We start from the raw sequence: 25,890 nt of genomic DNA on the forward strand, positions 1-25,890 counted from the left end.
AGTAAATAAGTTTTGGCCCATTCCCAAACATAAAAACCTCATGATTTTTCAGATTTAGCCAAATTTATATAATTTATATCCATAGTGAAAAGCTCATAAAAGCAGCTGAATGAAAAGAACTATTTCTGCGGTCCGGTGGTCCTGACCGAGCATATGCGTCTGATGAATTGGGAGCAAGGCCAGACTCGGCTGACACCTTTTAGCAGCTTAGGATTTTATGACTAAACTATGGCGACAATGCTCACTCTACTTGTGAGGAACTCGCTTTATTTTACATTACAACCAACAAAACAGCCATGAAAGCATAGGTTTTAAGTTGACGCATTGTAAGATGATACAGTACATGGATGTGTTGTGGGAGGGCAAACAGCAGTGAATATTTTTCTCTGGCAAATGGATAAATGAAGAAAATGTCTGAGAAAGATAGCAAAAGTATAGATATAAAAAAGGATGAATCAATGAACCAAAACAAATGAGAAAGCTGGCAAATTGATAGACCAAAGCCATCATTTGTTAGTTTCTACTAGTGCGTTATCACAGCAGAAGGCCTATTAGCTGCAATGTGGATTAAACTAACACATCCTGCAACTACAGCATGCTGTGTATATATTTTATCATTAAATGTGTTTTTATATGGAGCTAGGGGAAGATCATAACTGTTAATGACCACAGGGACATATTCAAAATAATAGGCTGGAGACTCATTACTCTATTAAGTTCGTAACAGAAACAAAAGTATTGCAATTTGGACTGCAGATTGTTGTGTAATAAAGACAAAAGTTCCCAGCAGGTGCACAGTGAGTTTTAAATGTGTTTGCTGTTATGCAGTTCTGATTAAAGCAGTAAATTGGTCACTGTTCCCGCTTATTTCCCCCCTTGTTTCCTTTCAATTACATCAGACCTTTTTTCAGAGACCTCAGAGGCTAAAGCTGAATTTAAACCGCAGCATTGAAAGCGTAATGTGTAGGATTTGGCACACCAACTGGTAAGGTTGCAGTTTAAAACAGTCTGATACCTCTGCACCCTGGTGTACACTATGATTTTTGGTTGTTCCTGATGAAAGATAATCAGTTTTTGATTATAGCTTAAAAAACACAATAGTTCTGTAACTAGAGGTAGCCTGGAATACATTTTCTGACAAATTTAGGATGATTATGCTGTAGTATGACAGCTGCATCTAATAATCAGCCAACGGGAATGTAGAGTAAAATCCACAACAAATATGAATAATACAGGAAATGAACAAAGAAGAGTTGTGGCAACAAAAGTCTCCTGCGTCCTCCTGCTCAAACCAAGACTGAACCAAAAACCATAAAGCATGGGAAAAAAAACAGCAAATGATGTGCACCTCCTGAGTGAAGCAAGACAGCAAAATATAAACGAACCCCACAGGAAACAGCCACTCAGCCACTTGCAGTTTGTCAGCTCATAAAACTTTATGTTAAGGTGATGTTTGGAATCTGTTTTTTATATTTGCAGGAAAGTACAATTAAGCAGATGTAATCAACACGCATTCTGCAGACATAAAACATTAAGTTGTGGTCAAGTTCACTTGATGCCTGTTGCACACTGGGGCTTGCAGCGAATTTATAGATGACTAAAAATTGCCCACTGTGCAGCTGCCTTCTCCTTACTCTACCTTTTTACTGTGAGGAATGAGCAATGGAAGCAATGGTGGCTTGCTGAAAGAGCCTATTAAGGCAGCATTTGGTATGTTGTGCTGTAGAAAATGGCAGCACAACAAACCCGATGCCACATCTGTTGAAACAAAAGTCTCTCTAATACATTCACAGTGAATACTGTAAAAGGATTTTAAAGAAGTAAAATAATTTATTCTGAATATGCTGAACTACTATCATGTAGAGTCCCCTTAAATCCTAAACATTTAAACTTTAGGACACCATGTTATACCTTCAGTGGCTACACGCATTCACTCACTATGCTAAAGTGATGCATGTGCTTTATATAAGTGGTCTTTTAATGGAATTTGAGATTCATTACTGGTTAAAAACTACAGAGAAAGAGAAAGAGAAAAAAAGACCAATTAGCCAGGATGATCATTTAACAAGTGTTACATTGTTTTTCATACATTTACAAATAAAATACTTTTTTGAAGAGTTCAGCACATTTTTCCAGTGAACTTTTTGGCTCAAACAAGAAAAACTTTAAATACTAAAGCTGGTGTGAAAGCCGGAGGTCTGGAAACAGTCCGCTGTGGTATGTGAGTTTAACTGAAGGGGCGAGTTCAGTGGCAGTGCTGCATTTCAAACGAGTCTGGATGTCTTTATAGACCTGCTACAAGGTAATGTGAGGGCAGAATCTGGAGAAGTGGTGTCTCTGGCCTTCATTTCCTCAGCTCCTGAAGGGATGACTGGAGAGGGAGCAAAACTAAAGTCAGTAAGTGTTCTTCCATGAACGGATGTATAGCTGGATGGCGAGGAGGGGGTTTCTTTTCTGCAGGCTCTTGTGGAAAATGTCAAAATCGACTTTCCTCACTCTCTGTAGGTAGTCTTCCAACACCACCTGCAGCACACAACACAACAGATGGAGAGTTTAACCAACACCAGGATCCATCCTGGATTTTCACAAAGATGATTAGCCAGAGTAACCAGATCGCTAAGGCCCTGTTTACATGACATCTCTGAGGCAGTAAAACATAAATGTTTTGCTGAGTTTTGGCTTCTTGTTTATATAGTCACAGAGTTTTGGGTGGACGACACTGCAAAGGTTTGGAAACAGGATCTAGTGAGAATTTCTAGAAACGCAAGATTAATTCTGTCCATGTTAACATGAGCTGGAATCTTGTTGTGTCTTCAAACAAAACCTGCTTTTCGTGCAACATTTATACCGTCAGCAGAGACGCACAGATAATCAATACACCTCCAAACAAGCGGTTGTTGTGTCTTCCATTCTAATGAGGATGCAGTGCACACATGTGGTGTCTTGCAAAGTTTCACCGCCCACTACAAGCCAGGCATGCACACTACATTTCCAGTCCTATTTGCATTTTCCCTCTGGAAGGAGGTCATTTTCATTCCACTGATGTGTATATGCAATTTCTTCGAATGGCAAGAGGAGAAGGGAAAAAGTTTGGTGTTTTGCATGGAAATGTCACATAAACAGGGCCTTAGATTTTGTCCTCAGAGCTTTAGTAATGATAATAATAACTGAGTTCTAGTCAGTCTTAATTCTATACATGGTTCCTGATTTATTAAATTAATTAAACATAAAAAGCTAAAAGCTCTGGAGTGACCAAGTCTCTGCACCTACCCTACCAAACTAACTCACTGATTCTGAATGTTTGTTTTAGATTTTAGACACACCTTTGATGGAAAGGTGTGAAAACTTCCCAGGAAAACTTGAGATGGCCATTTGTGCCAAGGGTGCTCTAACCAAGTACCAAATAATAGAGTTTCAATTTACCAGTCTAACATAAATATTTCATTTTTTTTGTGTTTTAATAATTTACAAGGGCTTCAAAAGTATATACAGCAGTTTTAAGGAAGTCTGAAAAGGGGGCTCAGACAACTTTCCAAAGGCACTATAACTTAATGATTAAATTATTGATTGTTGTCCCACTGTGTTCATGTTGTTCAGTTTCTGGTTGGAATAGAGGAGTATTTTGTTTCATGGTGAGCAATCAATACAGACATGCTGTCCTACAGATGTCATTTTCAGAAAACAGAGAATCTGAGGTTGTGGCTATAAGGAACGGCATAAAAAACATGTCTACCATCCAAATGCAATTTAATCTACAACTCTTTCGGCCATACTTTGGAGGGTTTGAACCACAACAATTTTGTTTCACAACCTGATAACCGTAGTGTGCTCTCAATAAGACATTTTTTTTTTTAAACTACTCATCATAGCATCTAATTATTTCTATGAGCTGACAGTAGTGGCTTTCTGTATCCTTTCCACCCACACTATTCGTATTTTTGTTTCATTTAGTTATACAGCTAGCAAACAGTACAAAAACATGGCACTGATTTTTTTTTTTTTCTCATGCCGCCTACAAAGCTCTCTGATTAGGTGACTGATTCTCCACCCTCCTGTTTTCTCACTAAACAAATTGGCGGTAAATCAAAGGGTATTTGAAAAAAATGGGTTTTTCAAATTCTATGCTTCAGGGTCTTTTTTCATTTGAGCACAGAACAAAATTCATCTTAGCCGGCAGAAAGCCGGTTGCTGATTTGCTGCCATATAAAACAAACAAAAAAAATCTGATATAAAAGGCTGCTAAAGAAATCTGCAATTAGAGAGATCATGCAAAACTTTTCTTCAACTTCTAAAGCGTTTCCTTCAAGGTTTGATGTGTATCCTCAACTCTAATGGTACAAAGTCTCAGTAAAGTCTGTGTGTAAAAATGAAAGAGCCACAGAAGCCATTTGCTGTGTTTCAGAGACACACACACAAACACAATAACACACACACACGTGTGCAGGAAGACTATTCTGTGAAGGTCTACTGCAGCATGAAAATCATACTTCTATATTCTGGAGGGCAGAGGGCTTTTTGCTGCTCGGGAATTGGTGCTTCTCAGCTCTATACTGTGGTTATATATCAGGTCAGTACAGCATCATGATTATGGACCCCAGAGATTTGTGTTATCTAGCAGCAGAAAACATCTTCTGAATTCTTGCAGGCCCCAGTTTTGGGTTACATTTAGTTTAATCAATTTAATCCTTTTTATATCAAAATAAATTAATTATTCTGAGTCGTGAGCAGATTTACACTATAAGTTAGAGGGAAGGATTTTTTGGGGAATTTGTACAGTTAAATCTCTCAATCCCCTTTTCCACCAACAGTTCCGGGTCGGTATGGGACGGTTTGGTTTCGTACCTTTACCCAGTAGTCGGCGTATCAGCCGGATAGTGACAGGTGTGTCACATACGTGATTGCATCGCGTCACAGCAGCACAATGCCTCCTTTGAATTATAATGAAAAACGCCACACAGAAGCGAAGGAGAATTGCAGACATTCAACAGTTTGTGTTGTTCCTGCTTTGCATGTGGTTTAAAAAAAATAATACTTAACTGCTTTGTTCTTAGTGCAGAGTCGCGCAGGAAGTGATGACTCTTTCAACCAATCAACGGACTGCAGCGTCTCAATCCTTTTAGGTTAGATCGGTAAGATTGAGACCCCAATCCTATAAAAATCTCATTTCATTAATATCTCTGGAAGGTCTCGATCAAGCAATCCTCAGCACCTTAGCTGGGTTAAGGTCAGGGCTCTGTAGGGTTTGTTTTTAGTTTTTTAAGCCATTTTGGTGTGCTGCGGGCCTTTGCCTTTGTTAGATTGCTCAAACTTTCCTCAGCTTCAGATCATGACCTGATATTCCCCTGTGAGATATCTTGTTCAAGTTTTTAACTCATCCTGCCCTCAATGACTGTGAGGTCAAAAAGTTCTGAAGCTGGGCAACATCCACCACACATAAAAGATGAGGTGTTTTTCAATCAATATATTTTTTTTCTCAGTGTTTTTGGTTTCTAGGAGACATGAACGACTTGGGTAATCTTAGTTAATTTTACTTGGGTGTTTTGTAACCTTTAGATTATTTTTCACCTCTCAGAATTGTATTTTGTACTTTTGGTTCCTCTCCCCAGACGCTCAGTCCTGGGAAAAGGAACAACAGAAATCTTTTTGCAGGCTAATCAACATCCAGGCCATGAAATGTTTTTGTAGCCTGTCTCAGCTTCATGTCTTTACAGTGCATCTTGTGCGGTCCTGTGAAAGTTGTGACTGGGAGTGGTCCAGTAACCTGACTACATCTGGTCCAGTAACCTGACTACATCTTCATCTCTCATAATGAGAACTTCAACAGATCAAACCTTTGATTTCATCTCTTTGTACCTTTAGAATTATTAATGTCAAAGTTCTCAGCCTTTTCCAGCCTGGACTTTGAGCAATTACACAGCATGCTCATTAAAAACATTAAACAGTTTGTGCATATTTTGGTAATTCTGTGCATGCCTAAACTTGCGACTTGTATAAATTTCAGGCTTTAGGAGAAATCAGAGCAGAAATTCTTGTCATCCTTAAGAGTTTTTAAAGTTTTTTTGCGGAAATTTCCAGTCAAATTTATATTTCCAAACATTGCTGGGGAAATCTGCATCAATAATGTGATTCTTATAAAAATATCCCAAAACAACAAAAACCCCATTACATTGTCTTTTTCAAATAAAGCTGTTCTCTGAAATATTTTATGAGACAGATGGAAAAATTCTTCTTTGGGTAAAACCAGACACAGCTGTGAAGTTACTGACTCAAAACACATTTCTCTGTAAAGCAAACATTCTTTCAGTGATTTCCTTCAACTATAATAATCGCTTTATGGAATAATTACATCTATTCTCAGTATATTTTCAGGATCAAGTCTGGTCTGATGGGATTTTTTTAAATAAGCCACAGAATGCAACTTTATTTTTAACCTTAATGGAGAACTGAAATTGAGAAGAAAAATAAATCATTCCTACCAGCCTTGTGCTTTTAAAAATCTATATCAGTGATTACATACAAGCAATATAAATAAATAAGCTTTCAGTAAAAGTTACTGTGCAACCTCTGATAGATGTTTTATTTATCAAACAGAGACAGCCTTAAATCTTTTTATCCTTTAAAGACGCACTACTGAACTTTTGCAGATTTTTTTCAGTGATGCGCCCCCTAACGACGGCTAATTCGACATCCATCTGGCACCCTACCTGTACTGCGAGCTCCCTCCAACCAGTAGAAGACAGTCTTGTCTTGACTCGTTTCATCTCTTGCTCTGTCCCTTCCTCTCTTCCTCCGATAATGTCCTATTGTGTTTCTTTGCTGAATCAGTTGCAACTCGAGCTCATAACAGTCGATGAGTTAATATCCGGTTGCTAGCATGTGATGCAGTTTATAAAGCGAAACTCAGCACTGATGTTACGGAAGAACAAATTCCTGGAAGAAAAAGTTGTATACAGTATTTTTGCATGACGTCATCACCGTGCGCATGTGTAACAATGGTTCACAGTTGTGAACGGATGTAGGTGTCATTCCCCCGATCGTATGCAGCAAAAATTCAATTCAAGTTATACGCATGACTGAGGGCGAGTGGACATAAGAGCTAAGCAGACAGATGAATGTTGACTGTATCAACCACAAAGATTTCCGGCCTTCTAAACTCTCAAAAGTGTGCTCAGATCATTATATTACTGGTACGATAATATAGATTTCATGTAGAGTTATGCATTAAAAACAGAGTTTGCAAATAGAACTTAACATGACTGAACAGGTAACTTTACATCTAACTCTTATGACCACATTTTAGTTTAGAATCATTTGTATCCAAGCACCTGAGCTCACTTTAATACAGCTTAGAGCTTTCAAAGATGTACTTTACATAGAAATCTCAAATATGCACAGATTCAATTTTTTTTCATTATATTTTTTTAATAAAGTAAAAAGCAGACGTCTACCCAAATTTTATCCAGTTATGCTGTATGACAAGACACCCTAGATCTACCATAACATTAAGAATAGTCACAGCTTCATTAATTGTAAGCTTCAAGGGATTTGTAGACTTTCAGTTCCTTCAGCATGTGAAAACTTTTGCTAGTCACCAAGTGGTTATAGATGTCAGCATTCGCAACTTCAGGGAAATTACTCGGTGTCGCGACCACTCATCTGCAAAGTCATCGTACGTATCTTTGCCACTGATAAGTCCAAGTTTTGTGTCATATTATTTGTTAGATGCAACATCCAGACTGTCCCTGTACTTTGTTTTCACTTTCCCTTGGAAAACGAGTTCATGTTGACAAATGAATAAATCCGCTATGATAACAACTTTCCTTTGTGTGACCCACAAAATGGCGGACATGCGAAGTAACTTGTATGTAAATAAAGGTAGCAAAAATGCTCTGTAGTGCGGTTTCACTGCCTCGGGACACTGCTGGGCAGCAACAGCTCCAGAAATGCCCATAACAGATGTCACTGTACGATCAAACGAGTCCAGAGATCGAAGTTTTAAGGTCAGAAAGATACGTAAAGCATCATTAATGCTGGTTAAGATACTAATTCAACGTTTAAGAAATAGCAAAGGGGGTGAGAGGGTGAAACAGCCTCAAAAGTAGCTTAACCTTGCAAGTCTGATATGTTTTGTGATGCCACACATAAATCAAAGATGCCCCTTTAATTAAACCAGTATTCTAAATTAAATATAATTTTAAAAGATTTGAGTGGTTGTCAGACATTTGGCTTTTAGTAATTACTTGTGCACACACATCAGTGATTTTATTGTTTTTTTTTTTGGTTTTTTTGACAGTAATATGACATATTATCAGGAGACTTACTGTTTGGAGGAAGGCCGGGATGGCAGCTGCTGGAACGTTGTGACTAAAAGATCGAGCCTAAAGGAGAAAACACAAACGGAAAAGAAACAAACCAGCCAAAAGATTATCCACATGCCTTTACAATTCATCTTCAGTAAACATCCACACACAGATCTTTCAGGCACTAAAAATAACAAGAAAACACTTAACCTCTCTACAGTGTTGACTTTATTCAAAACCTTTGTAATATAATTGAGATAAACTTGTTTGCTTCAGTTTTAAAAGACAATGATTTACATATTTTACTAATAGACAATTTTTCATTGACAACAGAACAAAGACAATAAATAAAATGTTGAAACTTTAATTTTTTTTACGTAAAATTAGATGCCAACTTTGTATTTGGTGCCATTAACAGCTTAAAAAAACAGACGTGCTACTCATGTCTTCGTTAAAATCCTAGTACTATTTTGAAACAGAGATTCGCTTCTGTCATTTTGAAAACAAAATGTTTTCCTTTTCTTACGTGATGTATAATTTCACTCAGCAGTTCAGATCCTCCTTGGTCTTTGTTATGACATTCTGCAGTCTACGTGAGCTCTGTGCCTCTGCACAGGTACAGAAAGCAGTTACTTGAGGTGCAGACATTCTCTGTCAGCTTATTCACATGTATGACAGGTACCGGGCCGATATTTGGTATCTGTACGTGTTATTTTTGGGCCAGATGCCAACACAAGGAAAAAGAAGGCATGTCAAGAATAAACCTAAAACATACAGAAAAAACAATTTATTTACAGCCTTACATGACAGGATCGTCTTTGTCAAGCACTGGATGAAATTTTTTGTGTGTGAACACATGTTGGCACACATGAACACAACAAGAGGCTACGTCAAGTTCACCGGATGATAGAAAGATGCAGGAGACTGTTCCTGCCTGCAGCCATCACCCTCTAGAAAAATACATCACCTTTTAATTATTTTTACTGTTTTCCATTAAATAAAAACACACATCTGCTACAACATTATGAATCCAAGAGAACTTGCAAAGTAATTTTCCTTCCATTTATTTAATTTAATGTGATAAGTATCCAGTCCTAGAGCTTAAATAAAGTTTTATTCAAGGCTTTAATTGCATGTTATCATATTATGTGAAGAGAGTGTAATTTTGACATCATATTGCTAAAAAAAAAAAACATTAAACTTTCCCAAAAACATATCGGAATGCTAAAAGATGTTTAAACCTGTGCTGAGCATTAATGGTCCCTGTTTTTAGACCAAGAGACACCAACAAAAGCAGGAGCACAGTGGATATATTTACATACTAAGTACTATATACACACTCATCAGTCACTTTATCAGGTACACTTTAGTGCCACGTTGTTTTTGTCTTCGAACTATCTTAATTCTTGATGGCATAGATTCAACAAGGTGTTTCCTCAGACATTTTGCTCCATACTGACATTAAAGTATCACACAGTTGCTGCAGATTTGTCAACAGCACATTTTTCCAATTTGCTATTGTCCAACTTTGGTGAATTGTAGCCTTGGTTTTCTATTTTCTTAGCTGACAGAAGTGGCACCCATGTGGGTCTCTGGTGCTGTAGCCCATCTGCTCTAAAGTTCAACATGTCGTGCATTAAAAGACGGTATTCTGCAAACCTTGGTTGTAACCCCGGTTACTTGAGGCAGCGTTACCTTTCTATCATGTCCAACGAATCTGCAGTGAGTGTATATGTTAGTCATAGCAGGACTGAGACACATTAATAGTCATCATTTACTCAAAACATCCCAGTTTTATTACGAATATCTCAGATGGAGTCAGCAGGGACAATAGGAGTCTGAGCTGGATGCAGGTCACCAAACTGAAGTACAGTCAAGCATATTTGTGCTTTTCCTGCTGTGAGGAGTCCAAAGTTTCACTGTGGAAAAAGTCCACAGAATATGTAAATTTATGCAAAACAGTTAAACTAAATCTTATCATCTGCTCCATATGGGTGCCACAATTAAGTTTCTAATCAGCCAGTTTCCTCCACATTAATCCAATTAGCTAAAGCTAAAGCTTTGATCCTGGTTTCAATAAGTTAAATAGTTCACAGCATTACAGACGATTACAGCAGATGAAGAAATAAGTGTTTTCTTAAGATGACGACATCTCCTTAAATTGTAAAATGCTCACTTCCTGAAATAACTCTTAACTCCTATTGTCAGAAAGGCGTAACACTCTTGATGTTTATTATCGAAGCCGTATTGGCTGGTGGCGGCATACAGATGACACTAAATGACACTTTCGGGAATTGCTAAACATGTTATTTGTACCATTTATTTAATCATATTTTGCCTTGTAAATTTGCGTCCTTGTCACAATCATAAAGCCACATGTCTGTTCTGTGTAGGGTCCTTCATTCTGAAACAGCTCCGACCTATGGGTGAGTCAACAGGGCTCTGGAGCTAAGATGATGGTGGAAAATCATTTGTGTTTTGGAGGTTGCAGGCTGGAGTGTTTGTGCATTGGTTATGTTCTTGTACATGCCTGGAATACTAAATTGGATTTGGGGATATTGAAGGCGAGGTCTAAGCCTCTAGGTACTTCTGGGAGAGGTTGCTGCTCTCAAGAAGTGCCACTACACTGAAGCAATGTTTAGATGGGGTGACATCATGTAGAAGTAACATCCACTTACATATATATATATATATATATATATATATATATATATATATATATATATATATATATATATATATATATATATATATTGTAATGAGACGAACAGATCAATGTTATGCACTATGAACTTTTATTATTAATAATTTAAATAGTGTTTCACTTTTTTAACTGGCCAGGAAGAAAAGGATAGTAAACACATCAAATATATTAATTTATGTTCCACAATTGGTTGCATCCAACGTGATCACATGAGCCTTTGTTATAAGAAACTTCCTAATTAGTGTAAACATGAAGCAAACAAAACAAATACTGCTGAGGGTTTGTTCACCTACTTCATGAAAAAGCCTCAAGTACAAAAATCAATGAGGCACATAAATGGAGACTAATGAATCACTCAACCAATTAGCTCCAAACTTTTAAAAGCTACACTAATAAGTTAGTGGTAAAACATGTTTCCAGGACATTTTCAATTACACGCCACCATGCAGGTGCAAGCTGTAACTCACAGCATGACAGAACATTAACTATCATTCCTGCTCATTTACATTTTAAAAATGGAAAATCTTTTTGTTCCTGCTGGTTAAGTGGCACAAGAGGCATTCAAGAGTGTTCCAAAACATGTGGTTTCTACTTTCACGCATCTATTAATGAAGCCGAAATTTCTGCCGCTGCACAGACATTAAACACATGATTAATCTCTACGTTTTGAGACTAATGTTAACCCTTTGGTTAATCCAGAATTTAGTGATACTTTAAGAAGTTTTTTTTCATTCATAGTATTAATAATTTTTATCAATAAACTAGTCCAAAAACATAGGGTGGGTGAGAGCCATGGAGATGGCTAGGGGTGTGGGGGGTCTTTAGGTGCATCCTTTTCTTCGGGGCGCCTGAGTTTGGTACCAGGATTTGCACTGACTCACGGTGGCTTTGTCTAGGTAGGTCTGGTCCTGTCTGGTTCCTGGACAGGGCTCCACCAGGGAACATGGCTGGCACCTGGGCTTGCAGGGTGCAGGCTCTCTGCACGGCCCACACCTTGCCAGTGCCCGGGGTTTGGGTTAAACATCAGAAGTTCCCCACCAGGCCTGCTTGCCATTGTCCTGTGCTGCTTGGCACCTCTGCTCCGTGCTGCCAGGGGGTTCCAGTCAGCAGCCTCTGCTCTCGGCTGGGTGGGTGTGCGGTTCTTCCTCCATTGGCTCTCCTGCACGAGCACATGGTTCACCTCTGTTGTGTGGTTGCACCTACACGCTCACATGTGCTTGAACACTGAGGTGTTCCTGTTTCCATTTGCTTTCCGCTGGTTGCTACTGCTGTTTGTGTCAACCAATTAGCAATTTACGTGTTTCTGTGTGAATTCAAAGTGGCCGGTGTTAATATCCACTTGCTAGCATGTGACGCGGTGCACAAAGCAAAACGCAGCTACAACATCATGCTGAGAAAGTCGTCCGGAGCGTGAAATTTTAAGGTCAAAAAGTTAGGTGTGCGTCTTTAAAACATCTAACAGCTTTTTGCATTTGCATGACTCCACTGGTATTTAGGACCAATTAAATTCTGCAATGACTTCCAAAGGCTAAATTTATTTAACTATATTGTGTAGCCAGAAATGTGTGCATGAAATATTTGTTAAAGTTTTTTTTAAAGAATCGTTTGCTGTAAATGAAAGCTCTGCCACTGGCTGCTGAGAACATTAGTGAATAATTTTGGACAAGGCATAACCATTTTCAACCCACTTGTCATGCTGCTGCTCATACAGTCATTCAATCTCCAGTTCAATGTTTAGATTTCCCAAAAATTAAACTTAAATTCAAGTTTTATTATGTCCTTGAGGAGAGAAAAAAATAGACCTACCAGTCTATTTTAAATTAAATTGATATGTCTTCCTACACCAAAATAATAACAATAAAAAAGATGTCCAGTAGTATTTAAACTGTTAGTGCCAAAGAAAATACATCCCAGAAAATTACGCATTATCTATGGTAACTATGGTGCTAATGTGTCCTCATATGTATAGGATAATGCATGGCCATTTCTAAAACCTGCTCATACGGGTTTAAAAGTCTTCTCAATTTGCATGATGTTGTCAAATGAAGCAGCAGCTCTATAAGTACTCACTTTGTGGTGGAATGTATTGTTTTGCTCAGTGTTGCATTCCAGCTTAAAAACATAATTTTCTATGGTGCTTAATTACCTAATGTGTCCTGATTTGCTATTAACTTCATGTTTCTTCATGCATCTGTGTCAGGTGGTGCATGGAACTGAGTGTTCTCAACAGTCTGACCTGCTATGCCTTTAGACGTATGCATCATCCGAACAAATTACAGAATATATGTAAATCTTTCAAGCTAGGTTCCAGGAACTGGTGAATCATATATCAAAGCCACACATCAAAGCCTGTGACTTTGTCATCATGTGTTCAAGTATGTCATAAGGATGTGTTGCTCTAACGTCCAACTACTTTTGATCTTACTGTGTAAATGTGATACATACGTGTTGCAGGTGTACATGAGCCTGACTGGCGATGTCATACACAACATCTCGGATGTTCTGCTTCTGGCTGCCACGGATAAAGTCCTCCTGGGAAGCTCCGTGCTGCAGAAACATAGAAAGACACAACCCGTGATGTTTGTGTTTTCAGGTCACAGATGAAGTGTCAATTTAACAACAAGGCATATCTCTGCATTTCAGCTGAATCCAATTTAGCTTCACTTCACACCACGGCCGAGAATACGCTTTAATCTTCAGAAAGACAAAGTTTAAAACAGCCTGAAGTTGAATCTGGCTCCTGATACACAAGCAAAGTGTGGCAGTGTCCCAGGAACAGGGTGAAAACCCTGAAGTAGAACCAACTCAGACTTTAGCTTTGGGCACATGTCCAACAATCAAATTCACATACAGTTACGGTCAATGTGGACAACGGAGAAAGATCTCATATTAAAGCTGTTTTTAACCCAGACATGTATTAGTGACTACAACATTTAAGTCTGCATTTAATTTCTGCATCTTCCATAGTAAATATTGTGCATGCAAATCTTATCTTACTGTATAAGATGAATGTTATACTTGCATTAGAAAAAATGCTTCATGCTTCATGCTTTCTGTTGATCAAGTTTTCTGTTGATGGAATTTTTTGCTCTCTGCTGTTTATCCCTTTAAGAGACTGAATATCATTGATGTTCCTGCTAATGGCAGCAGTGAGGCTAAATATGTCTACAGCAGCTTTAACAACACCTTTTAGCAATGCATTATTTATTTTGAAACAATTCATTGACATTTGAAAAACAAAAGTTGAAGATCTGTCATGTGTATAAGATAATGCATAATATGCATTAATGGACTGAATATGTGAATAAGGTTAAAAAAAAACTAATCTTACTAATTTTATTATCAGTTTAATTCTCATTTTTTCTTTTTTATCTTTTTTGTTTTAATTGATTTTAATGTGTTGGTTTTGAGCTGTTCTTATGTTTGATATTGTCATTTGATTTATTATTATTTTCTCTTTTTTATATATTTTAATTTTACTTGTGTGCAGCACTTTGTTTAGCTGTGGTTGTTTTAAAGTGCTTTATAAATAAAGTTGGTATGTATTCATTATGGTATAAGAAAAGTAGTAGGTTTCAGGTAGTCATGGTTTCAATCTGTAATTTAAGTAAGAAAAAGTAATGGGAAGAAAAGTCAAGTGAATGTATTAATAATGGAAGAGCAAATCAAAACAACTGTTTAAGTATTTCTCGGACAGCTTCTAAAATTCAGCATCACAAGTTTGCAAGCCAATATTTAAACAAGCTCAATGCATTTTGGAAATGAGTCCAGCAGAAGCTAAAGTATGTTTGGAGAAAAACAGCTTGCAGGATTTCAGTGAAAATAAAACCTCTCCACATGCTCAGCCTGGAGGGTGAATCAATCCTGCTTCGGTATTAATTTACAGCCAAAATCACACGGCGCACTTCATGATACTCAACACACTTCAAGAAGTGAACAAAGCTGAATTCTTGCCCTGAAGGTTCCCCCAAACCAAAGCATCATCCAATGTCTGCACACAGATTTCAGAAGAGACAACCTGAGAATCTCTCAGAACTCGAAGTCTTTTCCAGAAAAAAGGGTGACAATCGGCGACCAGCTACTGACTATTTTCTTTTTTTGTTATCTTAAAAATGATAAAATCCTCTTAGCTGCTGCTCTTTGTACTTCACACAAACTGGAAGCTTGATTCCTCTGAGGCATGTGCATGTGTCTTTCTGCAGAACAGAAAATAGAACAGCTTTCATGCACTAGTGACAAGAACGATCACAGAAATGACAATCTAAAACTTCAGACACTTGTAAACATATTTTTATAGATGGCCAGTAATTATTTAAAAAGACAGTGATAATGGAGATTTTAAGAGAATTAAAAACAAAAATCTGTTAGTTTCCATAAACAAGAGTAACAGAAAACAGACACTTGCTTAGAGAAGGAAAGAAGGAAAACAGAGCAAAAACTAAGTACACGTTCCTGTCTGCAAACAACTTATGTCAAAATAAGTCACAAAAAGGACAAGACGAAGATCTTGGCATAAAATAGAATAAATTCTGTGTAAAAAGAGGCTCAAAAACATTTAAAGATTTTGCACATAAACTAGTGGCCACACTAATGTTTTTGGCCCAGATTTCTCTGATTTATATCACCAAATTGGAAAAATAAATTAGGTTTCTTTGTAAAGATTACATTTCATATTTTTCTTAGGAGACGTGAGCCTGAATGAGGTATTACTGTTCAAGTGCACGAGGACCACTAGACATGAGAAGAAATGTGACAATGTCATCTGAATTAACAAAAATCATTGTAAAATTCTTCACACTAAACAATAGTTGAATTAATCAACAGTGAACCTCAGTTTAGATTTTAATAGCATCTTTATTCTACATCTTTAGAAAGCATGGAACAGGATATGGAAGTCTAAAACCTTCTGGCATACAGAATCTGGTTCCCCTATTTGTACATCTCACATAATCGCCTCTTTGTGTCTCAGACCTCCATCTGAAGTGATCTGACCTCATCTTACTCTATAATATGGGACCAAAATAGGCGACCAATTTCCACTCTGAGAACAATTTCTTCTGTTCCTGTAAAATCTAGTAAATTTGCCTGGGGTTTGACTCACCCTGCAGCTCCCTCTAAATGTTGAGGAGAAAAACAGGGCAGGTAAAAATGGATTGCTGAAAATGGTTTTCTTTTTAAGAGAGAAAAACTTTTGACCAATGATGCTTGATGCTTCTTTTCAAACACCGCTTGCCTTGATCTTAACCACCTGAAATTACTTCACATCAAACAAACTTTCATCATCATTGTCATCAAATTTGATCCACCTTTAGATAAAAGCGCCTTCAGTTCCAGCCTGTGATCAGTTGTATAATTTCAAAATTTTCCTTCTCATCCATTTTAAAAAAGGTTGGCAAAAAAAAAAAAAATTACCCAAAAAACTATTTCATGCAGAAAACAAATTAAAGAAAATCATTAGATAAAATCCAGATAAAATAATCCCTTCTTGACTATTATTTTGCACTTGCATTATAAAATGTGTTATTTGCTGTGAAGCCTCGATGGATTTTTGCCCTCCAATTAGCCTTTTCAGACAAATTGCCTCAAATTTGTCTGTTTCACAAAAACTGCATTCATCATCATAAAAGGGGTGAAGAAAGAGTCAAATCTGTGACCTGTTACATCTTTTTCTGAGAAAAGCTGCACTTTTAGTTTCAGTATTGTGTGTGTGGTGCCAAACTGGATGAATGCACACAGCCAATGTGCACGGAGCCTTGACGTGCCTCACACCTGAAACACACTGCAGATATGGTAGCGTACAGGAGAAAGAATGGGGCAATCCAGGGAGAAATTTGCTTAAACTGCTGCTTTTGGCTGAATGAATCATTGTTGGAAAATGACTGAAGCATATTACAATGTTTTTAAAGAATTTACAGACTCATAATAGAATCTTTTGGTACATAAAAAGCTAAGTACTTGGTTTCTATGCTCTTCAAACTACCTTAGCTCTGCCAACGCTTTCCATGCATGGGCATGCAATTGCTGCCGTAGGTGTGGTAACAGCAATTTTCCTACAAGTCCTGCCTGCACAACAAGCATCCATGCTTTTCCTTCTGCACCTCCTCTTTTCAGTCTAGTATGATATTTTTTTGAGTATACTGTAGACAGATCCAGGTATTTGTGGCGTAGTGATTGTATTTAAAGCTGCATTTCAACTACATGAACCATTTTAAGGATTTAAGGATTTTGAGTTTTTTTTCACCTTAAATTTCACACAGAAAGACTCAAGGGGAGATTTGAAATAGGAGCCTTCCTGCTGTGAGGCAACAGTGCTAACCATTGCCCTGCTGTGCAGCAGTAAACAGAGTCACTGGGGAGAAATTCAACCCCCAAAACTCAAGTAGGGAGGTGGTATTTATGAGGGGATTGAGATTATTCTCAGTTTTTTATTTGCACCTTCCTGTCTCAGACGTCTCAGTTTTTTTTTCTTTGTTTTTACTCCCATAATAGGATTGTAATCTGTTAACTTTAAGTTGTACTACGGAAATAACTGTTGCTGTTTGTAAACCAAAATTTCAAGCACAGTCATTCATTCTCACTCCAGTCAGCTAAAGAGACAAACACCATGTCCACCACAAGCAGCGATGCAGCAAGCTCCACAATGAATGAGAATATAGTGTTGACCCTGACAAGAAAGCAGCTTATAAAATGTTTTTTTCTAATCTCTACTGACTTTTTCATGGAGGTTACCTTCTAAATTACAAACACAAACACACACACAACCCAGAAATGCTGCCATTTTCAAATGCTGGTTCTCAGGCTCATGGGTCCCTTGGTCATGCACTCGGCTCATGATTGGGTGTCCAGCGCTTGTACTCTGTAATCATTGTATGTTAAAATACTGTTTAGATATTAGTTACTACTGCAGCTTAACTGAATTCTTTATTTACAGTGTTAGCCATCTCACTTCTTCTTTAGATGGCTTGCTGTTGGCAGATCAACACTGCTGCATTACAACCACCTATCAGATGTTAAGTTACAAATCCATGCATGTGCTTTCTTCACTCCGGGTAGTAGCCCCACCTCTTCCATGACAAAATGACCTCTCTCTCACTCACACACACACACACACACACACACACACACACACACACACACACACACACACACACACACACACACACACACACACACACTATAAGTTCTCACTAAAACCAGTGTCAGCTCACACATACACATATATAACCTCTGACAAACGGTACTGTCATCACTGATTCAAAGGGGTGAGGTTTTAGTAGTATGTGTACTACCAGTCGAACGTCTGGACACACTTTCCCAATAAATGTAATGGGAACTCGTGAATTTTCATTAATTATTATGTGAGATGTTGCTCGTGTGTGTATGTGAGAGTTGATTTTATGTGAATGTGCAAGTGTACAGTACTATATGCATGGTTTCTGGAGTGTACATGAGAGTTAAAAATGCTAAATTATCAACAGCTACAGTTATGTTTACATGTTATTGTTGCTGCTCATGTTTTTCTCATTTTGTCTTCATATAGGTGATTTTCTGCTTTGTTTTCTAGTAAAAGCTGTAAGATGCATCACATTTCTTTAAAGATGTAGCAGCTGGTTGTCTGGTTTTTCAGTTTGGGTTCTGTTTGTACAGTTTTTGCTTTCTATCGTTTGTAACCGTGTCTCCTTTTTCTTTTCTTCACTTTCTCCTTCCCTCTTCTCCTCACCCTGCTCGTCTGTCGTTCCCACTGTCAGGTCCAGCACCAACATGAAATTCAACAACAACCAAACTAAAACATAAAAAAAACTATTCTCAAGTATCAAGGGGAGCCTCATATCTGCATGCTTCATTCGCTTCATGTCCATAAAGCTCCCACTTGGCAAAGTAAATTTGCTCGGCACAACAGGACAGTCAGACTATCATTCTGCTCGCTATGATGTTGAACAGGATGAGTATAAAAAATAAAAATAGTAACAGTAGTGACAGTAATCCAGTTGAAGGAGCTGATGGTGTTGCATGTAATATCACAAAATGACAAAGGAGCAGCTTTATGCACCACAATCTACTTTTAGTTTAAGGCTGTACTTTCCTAAATCAGGCAAGATAAAGATATTTTTGGAAATTGTTTTGTTTTCTGCAGCTTGTAGATACCCTGTGGCATGACATTGTGTTTCAAGATATGTTGGTTTATATAAACATGGTGGCAGCAGGCTTTACTGTTGTCAGAATTGGAAAAGAACTGACGCAAAACCCAAACCACGGGCAAACTGAACTGAATCCAAGCTGATATGAATAAAAGGACTTTGTCACCATCAGAGCGAAAAATTGAGAAACTATTTATTGCTGAGACTGTGTCACAGAGTCCTGCAGCCTCTGTTGTGACAGCTAGAAATAAACACCAAGAAAAATCTTAACCTCTAAAAGCTTTTTGGAGATAAACTAATTCTTTGCTACGTATACGCTCTGCTTGACACAATAAATTTATTCTAATTCAATTTAATAAACCATTATCATATGAAATAACTAGATTAATAAAATTCCTCTGAGCCCGTTTAGGCTTTGACTAGTGCACTACACAGAAAATTAAAAAAATACGGAAACATGGAATAAAAAAATAAAAAAAAGCTGAAGTACAAAATTAGAGTTATGTAAAATTAGGAGTAGGATGTTTAAATAAGTGTGGCTCTTCATTCTGCTTATTTTTTCTATTCTCTCCACAGTTTGTATGAGCCCTCTCTTCCATTTTGCATTCTCAATTAAATAATGCTGTAAAATGGGTTCATTCTGTTGCCTTTTTGCTGCATCCTGGATAAAGTACTTGACTGTTAATTAAGGAGATGTGAAATTTTGTCTTTTTTTTCCCTTTTTTCTTTTATTTAACATCATGGATGGTGTGCATCAGGCTCTGTGTGGAGAATGTGTAGGAGTTCAGCATATTCCAGTAAACCTCCAGCCCCCTCTTGAGGAAGCAGAGTGTAGGTGTTACCAAGCGAGCGTGCTCAGAAAGTCTGAGGTATGACACGTCGCCCAGAGTGTGCATGCTTCACACAGGAGCCTGAATACATCTGCATGCTGTATACATCCCCTCAGATGCTCCGGCAGCAGCAGTTTATCTCTGTGCAAAGCAGATGGACCAGACAGGTTGGAAAATGTTGGTAGCATTATTTATCTGGAGGATTTAAATCTTTTTGCCTTATGATTGCTCGGTAACAATCCTCCATTCTGTTCATAATTTCACTACTACTTTGACAGGACTGCCATGTGACATCATGTCAGAGCAGAGCTATGAATCAGCTTAACGTCTGAAGACGTGTGCAACACTGCCCTATATCACCTTTGTGAACAAAAATCTGCTGTGAACCAGCTGAGTGAAAGCAAAGCTAAAAGATCCCCTTTTGAAACAGGTTTCGAAATATATAAAATACTGTCACATGAATATTATATCTTCATTTTATTTAAAACCACAGACACTGAATTATCTGATAAGAATTATTGTAAAGAGCTCTGAGAACTGAATAGAAATATCACCAGTTAAACATCCAGAGATGCTGGCGCAGCACTGAAGATTTTCCTTAGGATGGGAGATCATTTTTAACAAGTGGGTGTTCATGCAATTTTAAATAAAATAATAATATTGTTCAAAATGATCTCACAAATATGAATATATATATATTAGCTGCAATGTGATTAAAATTTAAAAAAAGTTTTCTTAGCAAATGTTGTTAAATGATTGTGTATTTCATGCTTTTTACAAGCAAAACAGAAACAAAATTTCTTGTTGAAACGTTTAAAAATGAGAAATTTCAGTACTCTGAGCATTCAGAGACTTTGGTAAACTCACATTTTATTCCTCACAGCTGTAACTTTTTGTTTGCTTCTACACCTTGTTGCAGCTGGATTCGAAATTCAAAACCTTCAAACTTTCAGTCGTGATGTATAAATAAAAGAGTTATGTGTGCATACCCAAACTGATAAAAAAATACAGTTTTAGAATCTGTCTAATAATATAAATGTAAACCAAGATCTTCATGATTTTAACTGATCCATTCAGACTAATTAAATTCATGCTGACAATTCTCAAAATGAGACGTCTCACCCGAGATTCATCAGCTCACGATAAATTTCTCCCTTAGACCGAGTGGTTGGACTCACCAGCATGCAGATGTCCATGGGCAGGTAGACTTTCCGCCGACTGCTGTTGTAAGGAGTCGCTCTCAGACACGTTACGATCCCCTGAGCTTTACCGATGTGACTCGCCGCGTGGTCTGCATGGACATTTTTCACGCCTGCAGAGAAAAAGAGACACACAGTTTGGCATCAATTACTTCATTTACTTCAAACTCACTTGTAGGAGCTTTAAAACATCAACACTTGATTCTTAACACTAAAACAAAATCATGTTCCGACAATATAAGAAATCACAATATGAAATTCTAAATACATAAAAAGATTTCTGCTGAAGCAGCAATGCTCAGCAGGTGTTTCTATTAGCAGTGTATTATCATCTCTGTAACAGTGTATTATCATCTCTTCGACACTGGACTTGTCTGACAGACTCTGATTAGGAATTACAATTAGAGTTTGTTATTCTTCAGAGGTTAAAATGAAGATCGGAAGCAGCTGAAACAAGAAGCTCCTTTCTTGCATTTATCTTTGCTAATGAGGAAGAGGACGGGCGGATTTGGTGAGCTAAGAGGCTTAGCGACTTCTGCCAACTTGTGAGTCAGAACAGAGACAACCACTGGCGTGAAGAAAAAAAGATTTTTCTCACATTCACACAAAGGAGTTTCACACTGACAACCAGAGGAAGACTGCAGCACTACCATTATAAAAAGCAGCAGGTTCATGTGAAAAAATGCAGAACAGTTCAGAAAAAACTAAAAAATTCTCATTTTCACAGGCTTTATTTTAGCTGCTACAGATTCATTAAAGTATGACTGATTCAGCTTCATTACTAAGTTTTAGGATTAGCTTGTAATATCTAGTTTATAATAATTACTGTTTATAAAACCAGCAATGTTTGTTGCCCTCACCTAAACACTCCAGCAGCAGGTAAATTAAGGAAGACTGTGTGTTCTCTGAATATGTCTCCAGTTCCTGGAGGGTCCTGTAAGCTCTGTCATCCAGATCCTTTTCCTGTTGAAGCAAACCATTTTAATGATTGTCAACTTTAATAATAAAAGTGCACTTGTTCATTAAAGCAACACTAAACAACTTTTTGACCTTAAAACTCTGTGCTTATGACTTGCTTTTATGGCACACTGGCATTCAATTTGCATTTTTCTGGAGCTATTGTTGCCCTGCAGCGTCCTAAAGGCTGAGAAAATGCACTGAGGCCTATTAAGTGATTCAAGAATTTATCAGAAAAACAACAGATTAAAAGCTTTGATAAGCACAGTCTTACTAAAGGTAACGGAGGTAAATGAGAACAAAGAAAATATAAACCATCTCCAGCACCAGGGACTTAAACGTGTGTAGGCTCTGATCAGGATAACCACAAACTGCAGAAGTGTGAACTTAAAGAAACCAATCATTGTAATATTCAGAGGCATTGTGTCTTACTCTCTCTGTTACGATCCTTAGCAGCCATCTCTTTGTCAGGCTGTGAGCCTTCACTGCCTGCAACACATCAAACTGTAATTTAAATTAATCTTGACCTATAATAAAAAAAAAGTTTACTTATGTTCTTAATTTCTTTTAATTTGTCCAAAGTTGACCTGGATACTTTTTTTTTTTTTTTTAGAGCAAAAGGATATTTAGTCTCTGTATGCAGATTTTTACCCTCCACAGCTCATGGCTGACTGGCTGGTTTGGAGGATCAGCTCTGTAGATATCCTCTATAGCCATCTTCCAGAACTGCATCCGCATCAAACCAATGGTCTTCTGGGAAACAGAGTCCTTCACCTTGTGGATATAAAGAATTAAATGAACTGTTAGACAAAAATTGAGAGTTTTTAAAGTATGTGTGTTTACTCAACTTTTCTTTACAATTATCATCACAGCCACAGAAGCAGCAGCAACAAAACAAAGAAATAGAAAAAAAAGAAAAGCTCATCCAGAATGACTGTAGGAATACCTGCCTGTGCCAGCTCCACATTAAAAGCTCTCAGAGCCAGAGAGGAGCGCCGTGCCTCCTCGGGGAGGAGGAGAGATGACAGAAAACCTTCATAGTCTCTGGACCTGAGGAGAGCGGAAGGATGTAATTCACCCAAATTTGCTGCTGGATGCTATTAGACAGTTCCAACACCTTTCAATAATCCAAGAAACTGACATAAACTCATGTGTAATGTCTTCGGCCTGGTTTTAATTTGGCTTGAGCTTATCACAGTAACTTCAAGGGCGCAAATATAAGTAATCACACAACAGTTAAATAAAAATAAAGTAAAATAATGTTAAATTGTCCCAAATCCAACTATTAGAACGTTGTTTTCATGAGATAAGAAGTCAGGTAGAATTACGTTTTCAATTATCTATTTGTGTCACTGTAACATTGTTAGAGATTTTATGTTTTAAAGATGTGTTTCTCATTTAGACAAAAGTTCATGGGAAGATTGAAGCAAGCCGATATAAAGCGTGAACTTGAGATACTCACACCGAACATAAAGGCTTTCTGACACTTCGCATGAACAATTGAAATATTGAGTTTTCTGCTTTTGTATACCGGACTTGAATGGAGTCTTGGATGGAGAATGTTGCTCTACAAAACAACGTTAGCTGAATCCATGAACTTTACTTCATTCACGTAATTACTAAATATATCTTAAGGATCGTGCCGAAAATAACGCATCTTCTCATAAATAAAGCGGGGACATCTGACCCGTGATTCAAACAAATACCATGCGTGTCGTTGCCAGTCAGACCCACCTGACCAAGTCCAAACAGTACTTTTCATTGTGTTGAGGGACTACAGTTGCATTGGTTGACGCTCTCACACTCTGTATTCCAGCCGCTCGTTTGATAAAAGCATTCTTTGGCGCTATTTTTCTGTGAAGAGAGTAAATCAAGGAGGTTTTACTGCTTAACAATCTATGTTGAACACTGATGCCAGCTGCCATGTTCCCCTTCAACTTGTGCTGTGTTTACTTTCCCTCGGAAATAGGACGGAAGTGTCATAATTACATCAGTTTCGACATGGACAAAGCGAAAATAGCAAATGTCTACGTCCGGATTTGCTTTTTAAAAAAACAAGCGCTCATCAACAAACATGTTTTAAATTAATTAAGGCCGAACCAGAAAAGAAACACGAGAGTGAATCTGGAGGAAATCGTATCCTTTCTCGTCTTATTAAAAAAAAAAATAAATAAATAAAATAAAAGATTGTATTTCAAATTGACATTACAGATTTTCTTTAATCGTCAATAGAGGAATAATAAGAAACCTTGAACAAAGTCTTCATTTTTTATGTAGCTTTCTTTAATTTGACGAAGTTTGAAAGCTAGAATTCCGAGTTTCAAATTACTGTCGAATGCATCATTGTGCTCTTGCTGGTGTTACCTTAAAACATTCCCCCATCCGGCACAAGTTAACATTAAATGTAGTTTAATGTCGCGGAAAGGCGTCTAAATATGTCACTTAAAAGTTGTTAATTATATATTTACATAATATAACAAGAAATAATAACATAAACTGGTGTAAGGCTAAAAATGTAAAGGTAACCGCAAACATTTAGTCAAGTATAGCAATCACAATAGCGGAAGTTGGATGAGACTACAGCCAAAATAAAAATAAGTAGTTACATAGCTTCCCTACTTTTAAGGAAAATATGGTTTATTATTATTATTATTATTATTGTTGTTGTTAATAATAATAATAATAATAATAATAATTCAAGTAAAATATGATTTAAGTATTTTTTATAGCCTACTGACATAAGAAAGAAAGAAAGAAAGAAAGAAAGAAAGAAAGAAAGAAAGAAAGAAAGAAAGAAAGAAAGAAAGAAAGATCCTCTCCAAATTACAGTTAAGATTGAGGAGGCTTCATCATGGTCAGCATCCCCCGTCTTCCTTGCATCTTGCTCGTTTTTCAACACAAGCACACACACACACAAAATATGCACTGGTAACGAAATGATAAAAACAAATGACAACTAGTTTTACATCAAGACTCAAAGGAACTGCTCAAATCAGACTATGATAAAATATGTTTGCACTTTGATCGGCTTTATGTGTAGACGTGACTACAATAGCAAAGTGGTTTATGTAAACTTCCCAACAGGAGAATAATTTACATTACAATTACATACATTAATGATAATTAACAAACTCTTTATTGGACCAAACTCATCCACTGAATTGGAATACTCTGTAAACAATATTTATAAAAAAAGAAAAAAGAACAGGTTGCAGCTTATTACTCTTACTTTTTCACCTTCATGCTGATTTGGTGTCAAAAATGTTTTCAAGAGAATAAAAATAAAAAAAAATTTGGAGAGTCAAAATGTACTGTTGCATTCAGACTGTCTGGTCGATGTATGCAAGTTTTTTTCTGAAGATGTAAGTCTGAATCATTGTTCTTGAAAGGAGTGCCATTATTATTATATATAATATTAGTTTTATATTCCCAGACAAAAGAAAAACTAACTCTTTTAGCTATTAAAAAAAGCTGCCTTGAAGTAACACAGTGATGAAGAGAATTTTGGAGGCTCATAAGAATCTCCTACACTTTTTATAAAAAGAAAAACTACTGAATAGGTGATAAAATGATCAATGATCATCTTTTTTATGACTAGTTGAGTTCAGCCTACTAGAAAACAGGTCAGAATATAGTGTGTAGATGTTTTATGTACATTCATAAAACAGTTAAATATCATCAGATTCATATCTTACATTTATTGGTCTTAATATTCTTGTTGTCTAGTTGGGTGATGATATGTGTCTTGACACCAGAGAGCTG

At 37.2% G+C, this 25,890-nt stretch overlaps 1 protein-coding gene across 2 annotated transcripts; it reads right to left on the reverse strand.

The window, feature by feature from the left end:
• Window positions 1-388: 388 nt before the first annotated feature.
• On the reverse strand, window positions 389-24,091 carry ndufaf6 (NADH:ubiquinone oxidoreductase complex assembly factor 6). Of its 2 annotated transcripts, none has more exons than XM_041988907.1 (9): window positions 23,863-23,987; window positions 23,075-23,178; window positions 22,780-22,902; window positions 22,561-22,617; window positions 22,032-22,134; window positions 21,151-21,284; window positions 13,450-13,551; window positions 8,322-8,378; window positions 389-2,523 (listed from the first exon to the last, which is right to left on the reverse strand). In XM_041988907.1, the coding sequence occupies exons 2-9, from the start codon at window positions 23,093-23,095 to the stop codon at window positions 2,395-2,397; spliced, it is 726 nt and encodes a 241-aa protein (XP_041844841.1). In that variant the 5' UTR covers window positions 23,096-23,178; window positions 23,863-23,987; the 3' UTR covers window positions 389-2,394. The 2 variants fall into 2 exon arrangements, with proteins under 2 accessions (XP_041844841.1, XP_041844840.1); XM_041988906.1 differs by having other exon boundaries at window positions 394-2,523; window positions 23,079-23,178; window positions 23,863-24,091.
• Window positions 24,092-25,890: the final 1,799 nt, after the last annotated feature.

This window comes from Melanotaenia boesemani, chromosome 6 (genome assembly GCF_017639745.1).
Source record: "Melanotaenia boesemani isolate fMelBoe1 chromosome 6, fMelBoe1.pri, whole genome shotgun sequence".
Taxonomy (NCBI): domain Eukaryota; kingdom Metazoa; phylum Chordata; class Actinopteri; order Atheriniformes; family Melanotaeniidae; genus Melanotaenia; species Melanotaenia boesemani.

Excerpts from the sequence above, each read along its gene's own strand:
- ndufaf6 (XM_041988906.1), bottom strand. The coding sequence starts at position 24,053 with ATGGCAGCTGGCATCAGTGTTCAACATAGATTGTTAAGCAGTAAAACC. Across the intron at positions 13,552-21,150 it reads CCATGGACATCTGCATGCTG|CACGGAGCTTCCCAGGAGGA; the intron begins GTGAGTCCAACC and ends ATGTTTCTGCAG. Across the intron at positions 8,379-13,449 it reads CTCATGTACACCTGCAACAC|GCTCGATCTTTTAGTCACAA; the intron begins GTATGTATCACA and ends TTTCTCCTTTAG.